The following is a 16862-nucleotide window of genomic DNA, read 5'->3' on the forward strand; positions in this document are numbered from 1 at the left end:
TCCCCATCCAGGGCCATGCATTCAGGTCCCCATCCGGAATCAATGGGGCTAAATTTACTATACCGGTAATCACATTTTTGTCTTAGGAATGCAACAAATACAAAATAAAATATTATTGAACTCAAGTCTCCATGGCATGAGTAATCAATAGGGGGAAAAAAAAGTCATTTTGGGGGTGAACTACTCCTTTAAACCTGGTATTTTGGCATCCCTATGGCTCATGTCCCCGACTCCCCCAATTTTCCAAAAAGTAAAAAAAAATAAAAAAAAAGAAATAAAAAAAAAAGATATGGTGTCTAAAAGCTTGACACAGCATTGTAATATGACGAAAAACATAGGGCTTAAGCAGATAAAAAGAACACTCCTTTTAGTTCACATAACAGACTGACGTTCATCATCATTTATGACTTGTACAAACTGCCGGGGGGAAGCTACTTCTCTTCCTGCACTGCTCAATAATCCTGCCAAAAGCGTAAATTACCATCGTACATAACTAACTAACTAACTAATGTTCTTAATCTTCCCAAAGTCTACTTGAATAGCCCAATTTGACGGATCTGTATACCGAGGGCAACCTCATGTCATTTCAACAACTGCAAAAGGTCTCATAACTTGCCGACAGCTCACTTCTTTAGATTCCTCCAGATTAGAGCCTACCTTAGGACTCATATACCTCATCTTGAACAGTTAACTGCCCCGGGGGAAAAGAAAAAAGCAAAGTGAAGGGCGGGCGGGCAAGGAGTGAGGAGGTTGTCGTGACACGGGGAGCGCTCTTTTCGGGAACATGAGGGAACTCTGGAATTCTCCTGACGGTAGAAAAAGGTTTCAGGGCCTCCTCTTGCTCTCTTCCTCACCTCTTTGGGCAGCAGGGAGATGAAGTCTCTCTGGAACTGCGGCTCGATCACCTGCATCATGTGCTTGACCTGCGTGGGCTCGCAGCTGTCGATCAGCTCGTCCAACGCCAGCAGCTTCTCCGGCCCGCTCCAGCTCTGCAGGGAGAGACGAAACAAAATCCCACGTTAACACAACGGCTGCCACCATTCACTTACGCTTTATTTTGAAGAGCCCCGGAAGCTCCGTGCGTGTGCACGTGGGTGTACACTGACGATCCAGGAAGGAGATCAGTTTGTTTACAAACGGTCGCAAAAACTAAAATCCTAACCGGGGCTGACCATCACGGCATAGTGTCGCCATGAAAACACCTTATTCAGAGATAAAGCCGTTTTTACGTTTCAGCATAGAATAGGAGTCAGTGGATAATGGCCGCTCTCCGTTGCTTCTGGCTGCGTTGCGTCATGACGTATGCAGTTTTTTCTTTCACCAGCACCCGTAGCAAGCGTCTAAGATGCGGGTTACCATGGAAACCTTATCTCGTCTGTGAACGAGTTTGGCTACCGGGGCAGCCAAATTGTTAAGGGGAGCGGTGTCGCTATTTCTACAAGTCATCTTCTCGACAACCAAACCTAACCCTAACTAGTGCATTCACCAAATATTCGAATATCAAAGTCACTATTCGACGTTGTTCACCGAAGTTACAAGAAGAGTTACAATAGAGCAGTGGTTTTCAAAGTAAAGGGGGAACATTAGGGGCCTTAAGTGGGTTCCAGGGGATTCGCAGCTAAATGACCGATATTTAGGAGCCAAATGGACCCTGTAACTCTGAGAGTGTACACATACGTTTGCACACTCTTAGAGTCTTAGTACTCTTAAAAGTCTTAGAAAAGTTTGCGAACCTCTGCGCCGAATAAGGAAGAGAGAATAAAGAGGAAAGGAGCACATACCACAGAACAGGTCTCATAATAAGAAGCCCTAGAGCGCCAAGATTTCCTATGCATTCGTGCAAATGGTACATAAAGTCTATTCGATTCTACACGGTACATAAGGACATGGATACTGTACTGTAGGTGTGACTACGCAGGGCATACGGTAAATGCCTCTGGTGCAGGTAGAAAACATATCCAGCATCATAGTATAAAATAGCAGCGGGTATATCAAATCGCATTTCGTTTAAAATCCATTCAGGCCTAGAACTATTGAATGCTTTAACCAGTGAAAAATAGCAGATCTACAAGCTCGCAGCGCGGCACTCTTTTGAAAAAGTCGTGAAAATGTGTGCAAATCTTTGAATGTGTGTATTTTCAAAGCGAACGTTTGTAACTCAAATTTTGCTTCTGGGTGGTCCCTGGAACTAGATATTTTGAGATGGGGGTCCGTGGCCAAATGAATATCATTTTGGGGGTCCATCACATGAAAAGGTTTGAGAACCACTGACATAGTAGTCTCTCAAGAACAGACGAACTGAGCTCCAGTTCAAGTGAAAAGGACCTTTTCTTTGACGATGGCTGGCCAGATTGCTGACATAGAAACATAGGTTTTTCAAAAAGACACTTTCAAAAGACACTTATAGAATTGGGTCAAAATTCAAATTTTCACGATTTTTCAAAAATAGCAGATCTACAAGCTCGCAGCGCGGCACTCGGTGCCGCGCTGTGAGCTTGTATATCTGCTATTTTTCAATAGTTAAAGCATAAAATAATGATACACAAAATGTGTACCCGTTCTAAATGGGTTAAGTGGCACTGCAACATGCCGTTTGGCGTTCGTATAAAAAGCCCGTTTTAGGGTTTATCTATATGCATACTGTGAACAGAGTGCCTTTTGGAAACAGCAGGGCGATTAAGCCCAAACGTGCGGAGGGCTTAGGGCGTAAAATACGTCTGTAAACAAGCCGATGTGCTTGTGTGTCGAGTGCATTACAAACTCACACAACACGCCCAAGTCATTCTTGCCCCCGAGGCACCTGGCCTTCTCTCTGGCAAGCACAACACATTAAAGGGTCATTTACACATCCAGACCTGGCCTGCGTCGAAGCACGGCTTAAGCCATTTAGGCCGGGGTACGCGTCATTGCGTATCATTTATGCTTTAACTATTTTCGAAAAATCGTGAAAAGTTTGAATTTTGACCCGATTCTATAAGTGTCTTTTGAATCCTTCTAAGGTTTAAAAAAAATAATAATATATATATATATATATATATATATATATATATATGTGTGTGTGTGTTTCCACGTCAGCAATCTGGCTGGCCATCGTCAAAGAAAAAAATGTCCTTTTCACTGGAGCTCAGTTGTCTGTTCTTGAGAGACCACTCTGTCAGTGGCTCTCAAACTTTTTCACGTGAAGGACCCCCAGAATGTATTTGGCCACGGACCCCCATCTCAAAATATTTAGTTCCAGGGACCACCCGGAAGCAAAATTTGAGTCGCAAACGTTCGCTTTAAAAATACACATATTCAAAGATTTGCACACATTTTCACGACGTTTTCAAAAATAGCAGATGCCGCTTGTATATCTGCTATTTTTCAATAGCTAAAGCATTCAATAATCCCAGGCCTAAACGGCTTAAGGCCCCCATAGAAAGAAATTACTCGCTGGCTGAATATTCACATGGTGTTTCCGAGGCCCCGGTAGGGGAGGTGAACCGTGGACCAATGGCCCACGGGTTTGTTTTGGAGGTCTACTGAAATGCAACCGCGATTACGGGGCTTAGCGGGGGAATGGAAAATGTGGCGCATGCGAGCCACCTGTAATTTGGCAGTTACGAGGCTGTTGCCAGAGGTGTTGGCTCCACAGGTAATCAGGGGGCTTTCAGAGAGAGAGAAAGAATTCCCTGCTGTTGACGGGTGTGGAGGACAAGCCAATAGCTACTTCCATCACGTACTCCTACATTATATGTATACAGTATTGTTTATGCAGCCAGGAGATTAGCACCTTTGGTAAAAAACCCTGGAACCCACCATTATAAAAAAAGAAGAAAATCCACAAGCTGAATATTTTAATTAGGAACAGGCCTTGTTTCTGTTAATGTTACTAAAGCACTGTTGTACAATTTTTCAACATTTCTTTAGAGCAGGGGTTCCCAAACCTTTTTGGCTCGGGGCACCCCTATAAATATTGTTTTTTTATCCGAGGCACACCTACATTATATTCATAATTTTCACTCCCAGCACCTTATATTTATAGCATATTTTAGCGTTTATGTTTAGCGAGGGAAAACGAGATAATAGCCATTTTGGTTAGAACTGACTGAAAATAACTTTGTACTTCAAGTTTAAAATGATACTAAATATATTTTTAAATGTCCAAATACGTTTAAAATATTATCAAATTATCTCACGGCACCCCTGGACTGCCGTCGTGGCACCCTGTCACCCACTTTGAAAACCCCTGCTTTAGAAAATAAGACGGAATATGAAACGAGTGGTTAAAAGGACCTGGGCCCGGTAGTTTAGGAAACTACCAGTTTCATCCGTGAACGACTCAATTTGCCTGCCAAGTCACGCTACAAAATTCATGTCCATGTTCCTCCACTTGCATTCCTCTTCTGATTTGGCTGCTATCAATGCATATGTTTTATTCAAACTTAAGTCTCAACAGAATGTCAGTGTGGTGAGGCTGCATTAAAGATTAGGTGCCATAGTTTTGTACTTTTTCTGGTTTTCAAGTGTCTATGAGGTTGACGGTATTTCATTAAACCCCCTGGTGTGGTTGTTATGAGCAATTATGTACTCCCTTTGTATTTTGGGTTTCTTCCTGGAGGCTGACACCTTGTGGGTCAAAAGTGCCGATCCAAAAACACAGATTAAATGACATCATAAACTCAGCCCCTCCCCTTTTACCATTTCACCCAACACTGTGGGTGTGGCTAACTTCAGCTGGGTCACCACCCACCTGACCAACCAGGCATACTTTAATGAACTGGTGGGTGTGGACACATAAAAACCAAATTTTAACTCTTTCTGAACACTTTTTTGGAAAAAGATTCTTCCTCCTAGTATAATCATAATACCTGATAATCATGTTTTAGGGGAAATCACAGCACTGCATCTCTAACTTAGAGACTTAGAGACTCTCAACAACACAGAAGCTGTGTAGCAAAAGCAACAACTTGGTCCACCCCCATCAGTCTAGGGTTGCGTTCTATAGCGGTGGCACCTGACTGGATGATCTGCCCCTTACTCTCTCAGTACTAATTGTTGGTAACAGCTCAGTGGTTAAGAGTAGCCGCCCTGAGACAGGAAGGTCAGGGTTCACTCCCCGGTCAAGTCATACCAAAGACAAAAAAAAGTAGCACCCAATGTTTGGCACTCAGCATCAAGGGTTGGATTGGGGCTTAAGTCGCTGTGACATACAAGCGTCACGTCCTGGGGGTGAAGCTTGTACATCAAGCCGCTTCACGCTATGGAAACAGGAGATAACCTCCTGACCCTATGGGTCACATGGCTCCGGAACAATTGGTTCCCAAGGCTACGCACTTACTAATTGCTGGCTTCCAACAGACGATATTTCCCCTGAATTCCCTACTGAATTCTACCATTTTCCATAACTTGTGACTGACTGGCTGGCTGGCTGATCTTTTATAAGGCTGTGTGTCCACCAAAGTGTGTCTCAGTTTTGGACCCCCCCCCCCCAATATAAACGATACACTACACTAGGGAAAACCCTGGCGTCCCTATTTTGGGCAAAAAGTAAAGTCTTTTTGTTTGTTTTTTTTATAGCAGTGATCCACAGGATCACAAAACATCGCATTGCTGTGTCATTTGTCATAATTATAGCAAAACATATCGTCACTGTCGGGCAGAAACCTTCCATCTCCAAGTTTCAAATGTGTATGTTTTTTTCACAAAGTAAAGCCCTGCTTCATCATACAAGGTTGTCGCACAAAAGTAGTGAAAAAGACGATCTATTGTAGATCATTTTTAAAATGATAAATACAAAACTAACAGTTTTGGACATACAAGGTTTCCACCCGACGACGACGATATGCATCTTAAATATTCCTAATTCACTTTCCTAATTCCATTTTTGTGGTCAAACCCCCAACCAACCAACCACTGGCCTACACCGAAGGGTTCCACTGATGAGTATTTTGTGCCACTTTTAAGACATTTTTTTTTTAAGTCCCATTTGATCAAACGTCAGCTGACACCCGTTGAACTTCCCCGTCCTTAAAGGCAAACATCAAACGCTGTTTTTTTTTTTGTTGCAGGGCTCGCCGGTTTAGAGCTGCTTTTCTGCTCACATGCTACAGGGCCTACAGGCTAAGACTGGAACTAGGGAATGTGCAGAATGCATCTTCTGAATTGTACAAAAGAGAGAAAAAGATAACAACAAGGCAGCTGTGAGTTGAAAACGAGGTCCCTGTCAGAACGAGTTTTCACCGTCGGACCCCAGCCATTGCATGGTAGTGGTTTTTTTGGGCCTCCTTCGGATAAATAACATTCACTATGGCAACCCTTTATGTGCGACATCAAAGGGAGAGCTCGGACGGACAAATACGTTTGGAGACGGCGTGCCATCTCTCATTGTCACACGACATGGAAGGAAGCCCTTAGCCCAGTAGGAGATGGGCTTTTCTTGGCAGACACACACATCCCTGGCCCTTGTAGGGTTGCTTCTGGTACAATGGACTGCTGCAACTGAAGTACCACCTCTATAGCCCACACACTGAGCACAACATGTACCGCCTCACTGTTCTCAACCTTTTCAGGCCGCGACCCCCCAAATAATCATATTTTAACACACACACACACACACACACACACACGCACACACCCTGACGAGAACTAAGAGTTGAGGCATTACATTTCGTATGACAAGGTTCTATTGTGAAACTAGCAGATCGACATGCTCACCACGCCTCGCGTTGCGAGGCGTTGTGAGCATGTAGATCAGCTGTTTTCACAATTTCTGCCTCTGATATTTGGCCAATGTTTAATTTGGGAGAGAAGCGACCATTAGGTCGCATGTAAAATGTAAAAATCGGCCTGATGGTGGCGCTAAATGGGACAGATCCAAGCTCAAAGAGACGACATTTGACTTGGTCTCTCTGTGCCTCTACAAACCATACCTCCGATAATAATCAACAGAAACACAATTCACACGATCTTTCACCAAATCAGAGATGTGAGGAAAAGCTAGGCGGGCAAACAAGGGTCGAGAGCTGAACCACTTAAAAAACCAGCTGGGAGGGAGCAAACTACGTCTTGACATTTTGTCACATTTAAGAAGCCATTATGTCGTGCACGAGGCTTTGTAGTCAAAGAGCAAAGCCATAATTTCTTCCCGTTTATTTTCTCAGAGGGTTACATTTAATTTATGATGGGCAGACAAAATGTAGTGCAGTGAGAGCCAAACCAAATTAAAAAAAGAAAAGCTGTTGTTTTTTCCTGTACAAGATGAAAAGGATTTATGAACTTGTGAACTATGTGAAAAGACAGATTCAGATGTTTAACTCCACAGACTTGTCTTAGTACTTATAGATGTTTTGGTAATGTACTTTAGTGTATTAACATCAACAATGTAACCTGTAAGTATGCTATTATGCAAGTAGCTGATTTTTTTGTACTTACTGAAAATGTCCCAAATGATTTAGATTGTACAGTTGCAAGTACATTACCAATTAGGAATAATTCAATCAAATATGAACAGATGCAGTATGGCCACGGTAAAGTGTTAAAATTCTTTCTAAGCCTCTCTACTAAGGGTGGCGGAAAAAAAAATCAATATGAATCGGTTATCTGTTTCAACACTAGCGATACGGCTGCATCAATGCGCGTTTACCCGGATCGGTCCAAATCGCGCTTGAATCGGTCAATTTATTTATTACTTTATTTATAAAGTTATTAATCGGATTCACTGGATTTTAGCATTAAATAATTAACCTGCTGTGGAACTCTGAACTCACTTACTCAGCGTTTACTGTTACAAATCATTCGTTCAAAAGTGAGCGCTGCTAAACACAGTGCAACGAAAAAAGAAAAAAAAAAGGAAAAAGCTGCCTGCGGGAAAGCTGCCCACAGCGTGTTGCATTTGGATGGGTTGTAAACGTGTAGATCTGCTACTTCCAGCGCAGCACACTGCTCCCTGTAAAATGACGCTTGCAACTGTGCGACGCAGCGACTTGTAAACAAACCAACGTGATAGTTCCATAAATATTCCAGTGGACAAACGCAACGTTTGGATTTTATAAGAATGCAACAGTAGTGGATTGGATATTACACATAACACTTTTCCCAGTAGAACCATCAGTCTCTGCATTTGCCGACAGCAAAGGTAAAATCACAGCATAAGTTTTATGCCCCCCCCCCCCCACCCCCCCCCCACCCCCCCACCCTCTTCAATTGTACATCGTCTACTTGCCGAAAAGTAGACAATGTACAATTGGAAGATCGGCTAATTTTCACGGCATATTCTCCCAGGTAGAACCATTTTCCAATTCCACGCTACAGTGGCTATATTTGTAATGTGATGGTTGGGACCAAAACAACAGGGAGCAATTATCTCGGAAAGACTAAGTGAACATTGATTGGGGATGAACATCTGCTTTTCGACGAGCCGTCGCTTTTACGGGACTCGGGAGACGTCCACGGTGGAGGAAGAGGATGATGAGGAGGGGGTGCAGGGCACACAGATTGAACAAAAAAGGCTGAGATTGAAGCAAATCGTCGTTGTTGGGCGGAAACCTCGTATCTCCAAGTTTCAAATGTGTACGTTCTTTCGCGAAGTAAAGCTCTGCTTCATCGTACAAGGCCGTCGCACAAAAGTAGTGAATACAGCTGATCTATCGGCCGTTTTCACTAGTTTAAATCGTTTTTAAAATGATAGATGCAAAACTAACAGTTTTCACCCGACAACGACGAAAAAACTAAAAAATCACACTTGTGTGAACTGAGCGGTGGTGTGTGTGTGTGTGTGTGTGTGTGTGTGTGTGTGTGTGTGTGTGTGTGTGTGTGTGTGTGCAACAGCACCCCTCCCTTAACATGTGTGGTCAGAAAAGGTTACTGCAAGCTACGGACACGGAGACAGACAGACAGACATACAGACAGACAGACAGACCCACACACACGGCCACGTATAGGAGCGTTGTGACCACCGCTCAAAAACTAAAAACTCACCTGAAATGTTCGGAGCCATTCTTGGAGCCCCGTGGGCGGCTGGATGGAGGTGATCCGTCTCCGCTGCTGGCCCTGACCGTGGCCGTTCCGGATGTGGCCGAAGGTGGTGGGCGTGGCCGGGCAGGGCACGCTGGGAGTGGCAGAGGAAGAAGAAGAAGAAACACTGATGAGTGTTAACTCATTGACTGCTTTACCACGAGTTTCCCCGAGTTATCCCATGCTAGAAGCTCTGGGCCGCCCCGGAAACGAAGTAAATAGGGAATGAATGCCCCACCCTTTAATGCAAACCCCATTATACCTGTTGTCATAGGACCCGTTTTGACCATCTGTTTGCCTGTGTCCTTTATGCCCATATATGGAGATATCATATAGGGATATCATATTTCATACAGATATATCATACAGACAGACATATCTGTATCTGTCTGTCTGCGTCCATTTCATGCCTATATAAGGATACACAGTGCCGGTTCCGGAAAACCCTGATGTCAGACATCAGCTCCGCATAGGGAGAATCCGAACCTTTCGCGCTGGTTCCGGAAAATCGCATTATCGGGTCGGGTCGAGGCCGGGCACTGCACTACCTGCTGCGGCGGGGAACACGCGTGCCGAATTTGAAGCCGGTGGGACGAACGGTTCTCGACATACAACAGGGATTACATACATAGATACATACACGCACCCTAACAGGCCTGGACATATGATTTATTTTTTTTAATTTTTTTCTATCTATGTGGCATGACCCACATACCAACCCCATTTTCAAACATGGCAGCCATGTGTGTTTACATTTGAAGAAAACATAATGGCTTCTATCTCAAGAATGCCTGAACGGATTTCCAAGCAGATTTTTTGTTTGAAAGCTGTGAACAGCACACACGTGGTGCATGATCCGTGCACTATGAATTACATGGAAGTCTAGTGGCATCCTGGAACTTCAAAGATATTTTTAAAATGCAGCGAATGAGTTAATCTGGAACCACTTTAACTACAATATTATTTTATGCCATTAAAACAATAGCAGATATATAAGATATAAAAGCAGAATCCACCTTCATGGGTAGATTTAAACTTTGAAGTCAGAGAAGGTCGTGAGCTTGTAGATTGGCTATTTCCTGCATACTTCATAGTAACGATTTAAGTGAAACAATTTGTCCAAAGCCTGACCCAGCCTCATACAACCCCACCAAAAAAAAACAAATAAAACTGTGACTTGTGGGGTTACTGAAAAGGCTAATTCTAATTAGAGATAAAGTGTGAAGCTACTCTCCTCGTCATAATTAGAAATTCTTTGAAACTCCATCCCGTTTACTCACAGGCGAAATCACCATTAATCGCCCCAAATAATTCCCAGAGCATGCTGGGGCTAGATTGCAATCAGCTTAATTGGATGTTTGCTTGTTATTGACCCAGCAGCGAACCAACACCAGTCCTGGACTGACCCTTCCTCTCAGCTCAGCTGCACGGCTTTGCCTTAATGTGGCCCACAATAGTCAGAGCGTTTCGGGCAAAAATCGTGCACTTTATGATAGAAGCATGTCATTTGGCACACAGTTAGAACTTGCCATATGGATCATTTTTGGCTATAGGGCCATCGCAGATTTGTCTTGGGAAACTTGTGAGAGCCAATCAAAGTTGGGCTCTCATAGACTTTACTATACAGCCAAATAATACAAAAAATAAATATGCTTTAAGTAGCATGTGAGGGGTCAAACTAGGTGTTTTTCCTGATTCTGAATCCAATGCAAGCATTTGTTTTGCACGAAAAACATTCCTTTCCGAGAAACGGACCACACAAAATCGTGAAAAGTGACGACTCATCACTAAACCATGGCTTTATGAGGGCAGTTTTTAGCCAAAGGAATGTTTTTCATGCAAAACAAATGCTTGCATTGGATTCAGAATCCCAAAAAAACACCTAGTCTGACCCCTCATATGCTACTTAAAGAATATTTATTTGTTGTATTATTTTACTGTATAATAAAGTCTATGAGAGCCCAACTTTGATTGGCTCCCACACGTTTCCCAAGACAAATCTGCGATGTCCCTATAGCCAAAAATGTTCCATAATATGGCATGTTCTAACTGTGTGCCAAATGACATGCTTCTATCATAAAGTGCATGATTCCATCAACATACTGCCCGAAACGCCTGGACTACAAGCCAGTTGATTCACATCACAGCAAGTCAAGTTAATTTCATGCCAGATCACGTAAAGGCTGTGCTAATGTCAACGCAGACTTCAGAGTGTTGGTTTAAGCCCAGTGTTTCTCAAACTTTCAAATGTCAAGGTCTCGTCTCAAAGAGCAATTCCAGGCTAAACCATATTCCCCCCTTAATTTAGGCCTAGAATTATTGAATGCTTTAACCAGTGACTCGGTGCCGCGCTGTGAGCTTGTATATCTGCTATTTTTTGAAAAATGTGTGAAAATGTGTGCAAATCTTTGAATATATGTATTTTCAAAGCGAACGTTTGTAACTCAAGTTTTGCTTCAGGGTGGTCCCTGGAACTAAATATTTTGAGATGGGGGTCTGCCAAATACATATCATTTTGTGGGTCCTTCACATGCAAACGTTTGAGAACCACTGTCTCTCAAGAACAGACTAACTGAGCTCCAGTTAAGTGAAAAGGACCTTTTCTTTGACGATGGCTGGCCAGATTGCTGACATAGAAACATAGGTTTTTCAAAAAACCTTAGAAGGATTCAAAAGACACTTATAGAATCAGGTCAAAATTCAAATTTTCACGATTTTTCTAAAATAGCAGATCTACAAGTTCGCAGCGCGGCACTTTCAGTAGTTAAATCATAAAATAATAATACACAATAATGTGTACCCGTTCTAAATGGGTTAAAATAATTTTGTTTTGTCAATTATTTGGGGGACCCCTTGCAAAAGCCTCGCGGCCCACAGGTTGAGAATGCCTAGATAGAGAAAGAATGCTCTTATATGAGAACAGTATCTTGTTATTTGGGGGAAAGTTCCGTCGGTCGCAACCCCAACCAAACAAGGGACATGAGATATGGGGCGCATATCCTACTACGAAGTCTACTATGTCAGTCTGTCCTCATCCGTCTGTCCCTTCAGTGGCTTGACCAAAACATCTCTCATATTGCACCTGAGCAGTGACCGTTGCATATGCAACACGTGAGGAAGCCATTCTTTTGACTATGGGATACGCAGTGACGTTCCCATAGCCCGGACGGACGGCGGGTGGGAAACGTGGTTGTGGTGGATGACTGATATATAGTCTGCACACCAATTAAAGGAGTAGTTCACCCCCAAAATGACTTTTTTTTTATTGATTAGTCACACCGTGGAGACTTGAGTTCAATAATATATTTTAGTATTTGTTGCATTCCTAATACAAAAAAAAAATAAAAACATATTATAGTAAGTTTTCCCCCATTGATTCTAGATGGGGACCCAAATGCATGGGCCTGGATAGGGACCCAAATAAGGCTCCATGGTGTGAGTACTCAATAGAAAAAAAGTCATGTTGGGGGTGAACTACTCCTTTAATGCTCCCAAAGAGTACGTTTACTTGTGGTTACGTGTCGAGCCTACCGGCTGTACAGGCTCGAAAGTGTAAGACAACATACTCTTTGTTAGCATTAATCGGTGTGGGGCCTTGTATTTTCCTATTTGTACATTATTCTTTAGTCCAGCACCCAGCCTGTATGGCCTTGGATGTTCGTGCCTGCAGCCTCTTTGTTAACTGTGGACGACTGATATATGACACACTATTAGATGATATGGCATTTTTTTGGGGCGTTTCAAATTGGACAGCATTCTATGAACACCAAGGAGACAAACTACTTTGAATCCATCCATGGTTCACATGCATGGATATATCGTCACAAAGGTTTAGGTTTATATCGCCTAAACCTAACCCTAACCCTAACCTCAGTAAAACTATGCCTAAACCTAACCCTAAATCCTAACCTCAGTAAAACTCTGCCTAATCCTAACCTCAGTAAAACTATGCCTAATCCTAAACCTAACCATAACCTCAGTAAAACTATGCCTAAACCTAACCCTAACCTCAGTCAAATTATTCCTTGTTCCCCGAAGGAGGCGCCGCCTGCTCCACCTTGTGCCCAAAAACGAGCGCTCCTGTTCTCAATCTAACTGAATCTCAAACTAACTGTGACCATGTACACTCCATGCATCCAAATGGAGATCCATAAATAACATATTCTCCTTCCAAGGTGTTCTCTTCTCCAAGGCCAGCTCCCCCCCCCCCATATTCCTCCAGAGACTTCAAAGTGCCCGCACACACGGTTCCAAAGATTTACGTTCAATTTCAGCCTGGCATCTCGTAACATCGGGGGACCTTGAGGGCACTGCCGGACTTCAAAGAGGGCAGTCGCGTGCCCTTGTATAATATAGGGTGTGTGTGTGTGTGTGTGTGTGTGTGTGTGTGTGTGTGTGTGTGTGTGTGTGTGTGTGTGTGTGTGTGTGCGCGCGCCTGTGGGGTGCAACAGTAAATCGAACTATCCATTTTAATCAAATCTTAAAAAAAAAGAATCAAATCGATTTGGAAATGTTGCTTTGCTTTTTTTTTATGGCAAAAGATTGCAGGTCTTTGAGCTTGCACATCCATTGTTTTCGCTCTTTTTGTATGCCACAAAACATCAAATAGGGCTAGTTGATGTACAAAGAAACAAATGAAAATAAAAAGCATGCCGTCGCGATTATACAATGAATCGAAAAAGTAATCAAAAGAATAATGGCTTAGAAAGGAATGTCTAGTTTGCAGCTCTGGTGGTGGGTGGTGGCAGGGACGTGCAGAGAATGTTAGAGAGGCAGGGGCTGGCATTTCCAAAAGGGCCTTTTGGTGGAAGCACCGGAAATAGCAGACCTCCAAGCTCACAGCGCGTCGCAACGCTATTTTCGGTGTGTGAAACCACACTGAACAAAGCATAATCAAGTCAATACTGGAGATGTGGCGTAAGGGCATGGATTTCTACACAGAGAGGGCAATTATTTCAACATAAGATGCTGCATTCAAGGTTCAGGAGAGTTTGGACAAGACAATTCTCTTGAACGCTGCCTTCAGGTATGGCATGGAAAGAGGGCATTTGCATTTCTTTCACCATAGTAAAAACTGCATTTATGGTCTGGAAAGGGCAGGGGCTCAAGCCCCCTTTCATGTCTATGTGTGTACGTGCCTGGGGGGTGGGGTAAACAATGCTGTGGGTCCAGACCTCAGCACTTCTTCTACATTCTGCCTGGCGACAGGAGTGCAGTGGCGGCGGCATGGGACCGCGGCTCTGTTGCATAATGGATTCATTTTTAATGGGATAGGAAGCTGCGACTGGGACCAATTACATGGCAGCGTTGCCAGTAAAGCGCCGTCGCCGCCGTGCTCGCTGAAAGTCTCTGGGAAAGGGCAACAACAGCCTCCTTGCGTGTGTGTGTGTGTGTGTGTGTGTGTGTGTGTGTGTGTGTGTGTGTGTGTGTGTGCGAAAACACACCTAAAACACTCAAGAATTTGAACATCTGGGAGTTCATAGCGGATGCATCCGATATAACAGAGCTCTGTGTGTGTGCGGACGTGCACGTGTGCGTGTGTGCGTGGTGGGTAGGGATGGGACGATATGAAAATGTCATATCACGATTAATGTGCCAAATGAAATCGCGATTTAGGATATTATCACGATAATCAACATCCATTATCCTGGGGCCGAACATTTGCCAAAAAAGAGCAGATCTACAAGCTCACAACGCGTCGCATTGTGAGCTTGTAGATCTGCAATTTTTTGGCAAAGACATTTGATAGAGAGTGAAAAAAAGACTGTATCAAGTACGTATATTATAAGTACCTTTTTACCAATAGAGGGTTTAAGTGGTACCGGATATGCAGCTCAGCAAATAAAAGGTGAATTGATCCCAGTGCCTGACGGAGGATGATATCACGATGAATTAAATCTCTACGATACGATTATCCTGAGTGTTTTTTATCACGACAAACGATAATATCGCGTATCGTCCCATCCCTACTGGTGGGTTTGGGATCCAGAACTGTGTGTGTGTGTGTGTGTGTGTGTGTGTGTGTGTGTGTGCGTGCGTGCGTGCGTGCGTGCGTGCGCACCGCACTGCGTGCATGTGTGTGTGTGTTTTAATTTTGTATCTGACAAGATGTCAGATTATATGGTTATCTCTGTTCATATCAGCTCTCGCTCTTCCATTTCAGCTCGCTGCTCATCTAGATGTGTGATATGAGCACTTCAAAAGCAGCAGATAAGGTGTCCCGTTTCCATTAAGCTCCATTTCTGGAGGTAGAAGCTCTTAATAGGGATGGGAATGGTCAATGCCCGTGTTATTCGGAGGTCTAATGTCACTGAATAAAGACATTGGAAAGTAAGTACGCTTTAAAACAGGGGTCTTCAACGTTTTCAGGCCAGGGACCCCTTAGCTGAGAGAGAGATGAAGCAGGAACCCCCACAAGCTTTTCATAGATTCCATATAGTTTCATCGTTTGACTGCACAATCATCAGTGTATTTTGGATTCATGTCAATTTGTGATTTCGGATATTTAACCACTTGAACCGTTAATACTTAATAAACTTTCACTCTGTACTTAGTCTGCTCTTTTTCCCCACTACACCAAAGCTCTTTGCCGAAAATAGCCGATCTACAAGCTCACAACACCTCGCGCTGCGAGGCGTTGTGAGCTTGTAGATCTGCTATTTTCGGCTACAGTTCTCAGAATATGGACACTAGGGTTCAAGTTGTTCATATAAAAAGGATTGGAAGATTTGGAGGACCCCCTGTAGTAAGTCTGAGGACCCCCTAGGGGTCCCGGAACGAAGTTATGGAAAAGACTTAATATCGGGGCATGTCTGATATCAACTGATCCATAAGAACGCATGATATCGCATTGCCTCGCAACCAATTTCAATTACACGTTCATTTGAGTCTCTAGAAGTAGGCCTACTTAAAACACTTACTGTATATACTCCATTTACTGGGGTTGACTAGGTCCGCTAATATTTCCCTTTGAACCACATGGCATGAACTGAACTTAATTTCATTCGACCACTTAAAAAGAAATTAGATTGCGAAACCGTCCAGATCTTTAACAGAGCGTTAAAAGATCCGGACGCATCGGCTGCATGATCGCCTACACCTTGAACGTTTTCAGGCCAAGGACCCCTTAGCTGAGAAAGAGATGAAGCAGGGACCCCCATAACCTTTTCATAGATTCCATATAGTTTCATTGTTTGACAGCACGATCATCAATGTATTTTGGATTCATGTCAATTTGTGTTTTCAGATATGTAACCACTCGAACCGTCGATACTTAATAAACTTGACCTTTCACTACGTACTTAGTCTGCTCTTTATCCCCTCTACACCAAAGCTCTTTGCCAAAAATAGCCGATCTACAAGCTCACAACGCCTCGCAGCGTGAGGCGTTGTGAGCTTGTAGATCTGCTATTTATGGCTAAAGTTCTCTGAATATGGATCACTCAAAGATTTGGAGGACCCCCTGTAGTAACTCTGGGGACCCCCTAGGGGTCCCCGGACCCCCTGTTGAAGACCCCTGGCCTACACCAAAGAAAGGTCAGATAGTGGCCGTCGATGCACTCTAAAACAACTCCTTACCTTGGATACTCCGAGCCTTTGCAGGGCTTTTTTCCTGAAGGGAAAGATCGGACCTCGGGGCCATGGTCTAACTTTCTCTTCATCTGCAATTCAAAGAGAGGAGGGAGAGAGAGAGGGGGGGAGGGGGTGGAGAAATAGAGGAAGAAGAGAACAAACAAAAAAGAAAACAAGTTAGAAAAGCCGTCGCTGAAGAGCCAGCCAGACACTGGAGAAGGTCACATTTACAATCACTGTCGGGCAGAAACCTCGTATCACCAAGTTTCAAATGTGTACATTTTTTCGCTGAGCGA

At 43.5% G+C, this 16862-nt stretch overlaps 1 protein-coding gene across 1 annotated transcript in view; it reads right to left on the reverse strand.

Moving 5' to 3' along the window:
- Positions 1-16862, reverse strand: part of fbxw7 (F-box and WD repeat domain containing 7) — a gene marked incomplete at its 5' end in the record, with an annotated part of 294741 nt that overhangs the window by 54038 nt on the left and 223841 nt on the right. Inside the window, 3 exons of the mRNA XM_080722319.1 lie at positions 855-989; positions 8959-9088; positions 16573-16655. Coding sequence (XP_080578445.1) covers positions 855-989; positions 8959-9088; positions 16573-16655 — 348 coding nt within the window. The remainder of the gene's footprint in view (positions 1-854; positions 990-8958; positions 9089-16572; positions 16656-16862) is intronic.

Source organism: Nannobrachium achirus, assembly GCF_963921795.1.
Source record: "Nannobrachium achirus genome assembly, chromosome: 3".
Lineage (NCBI taxonomy): Eukaryota > Metazoa > Chordata > Actinopteri > Myctophiformes > Myctophidae > Nannobrachium > Nannobrachium achirus.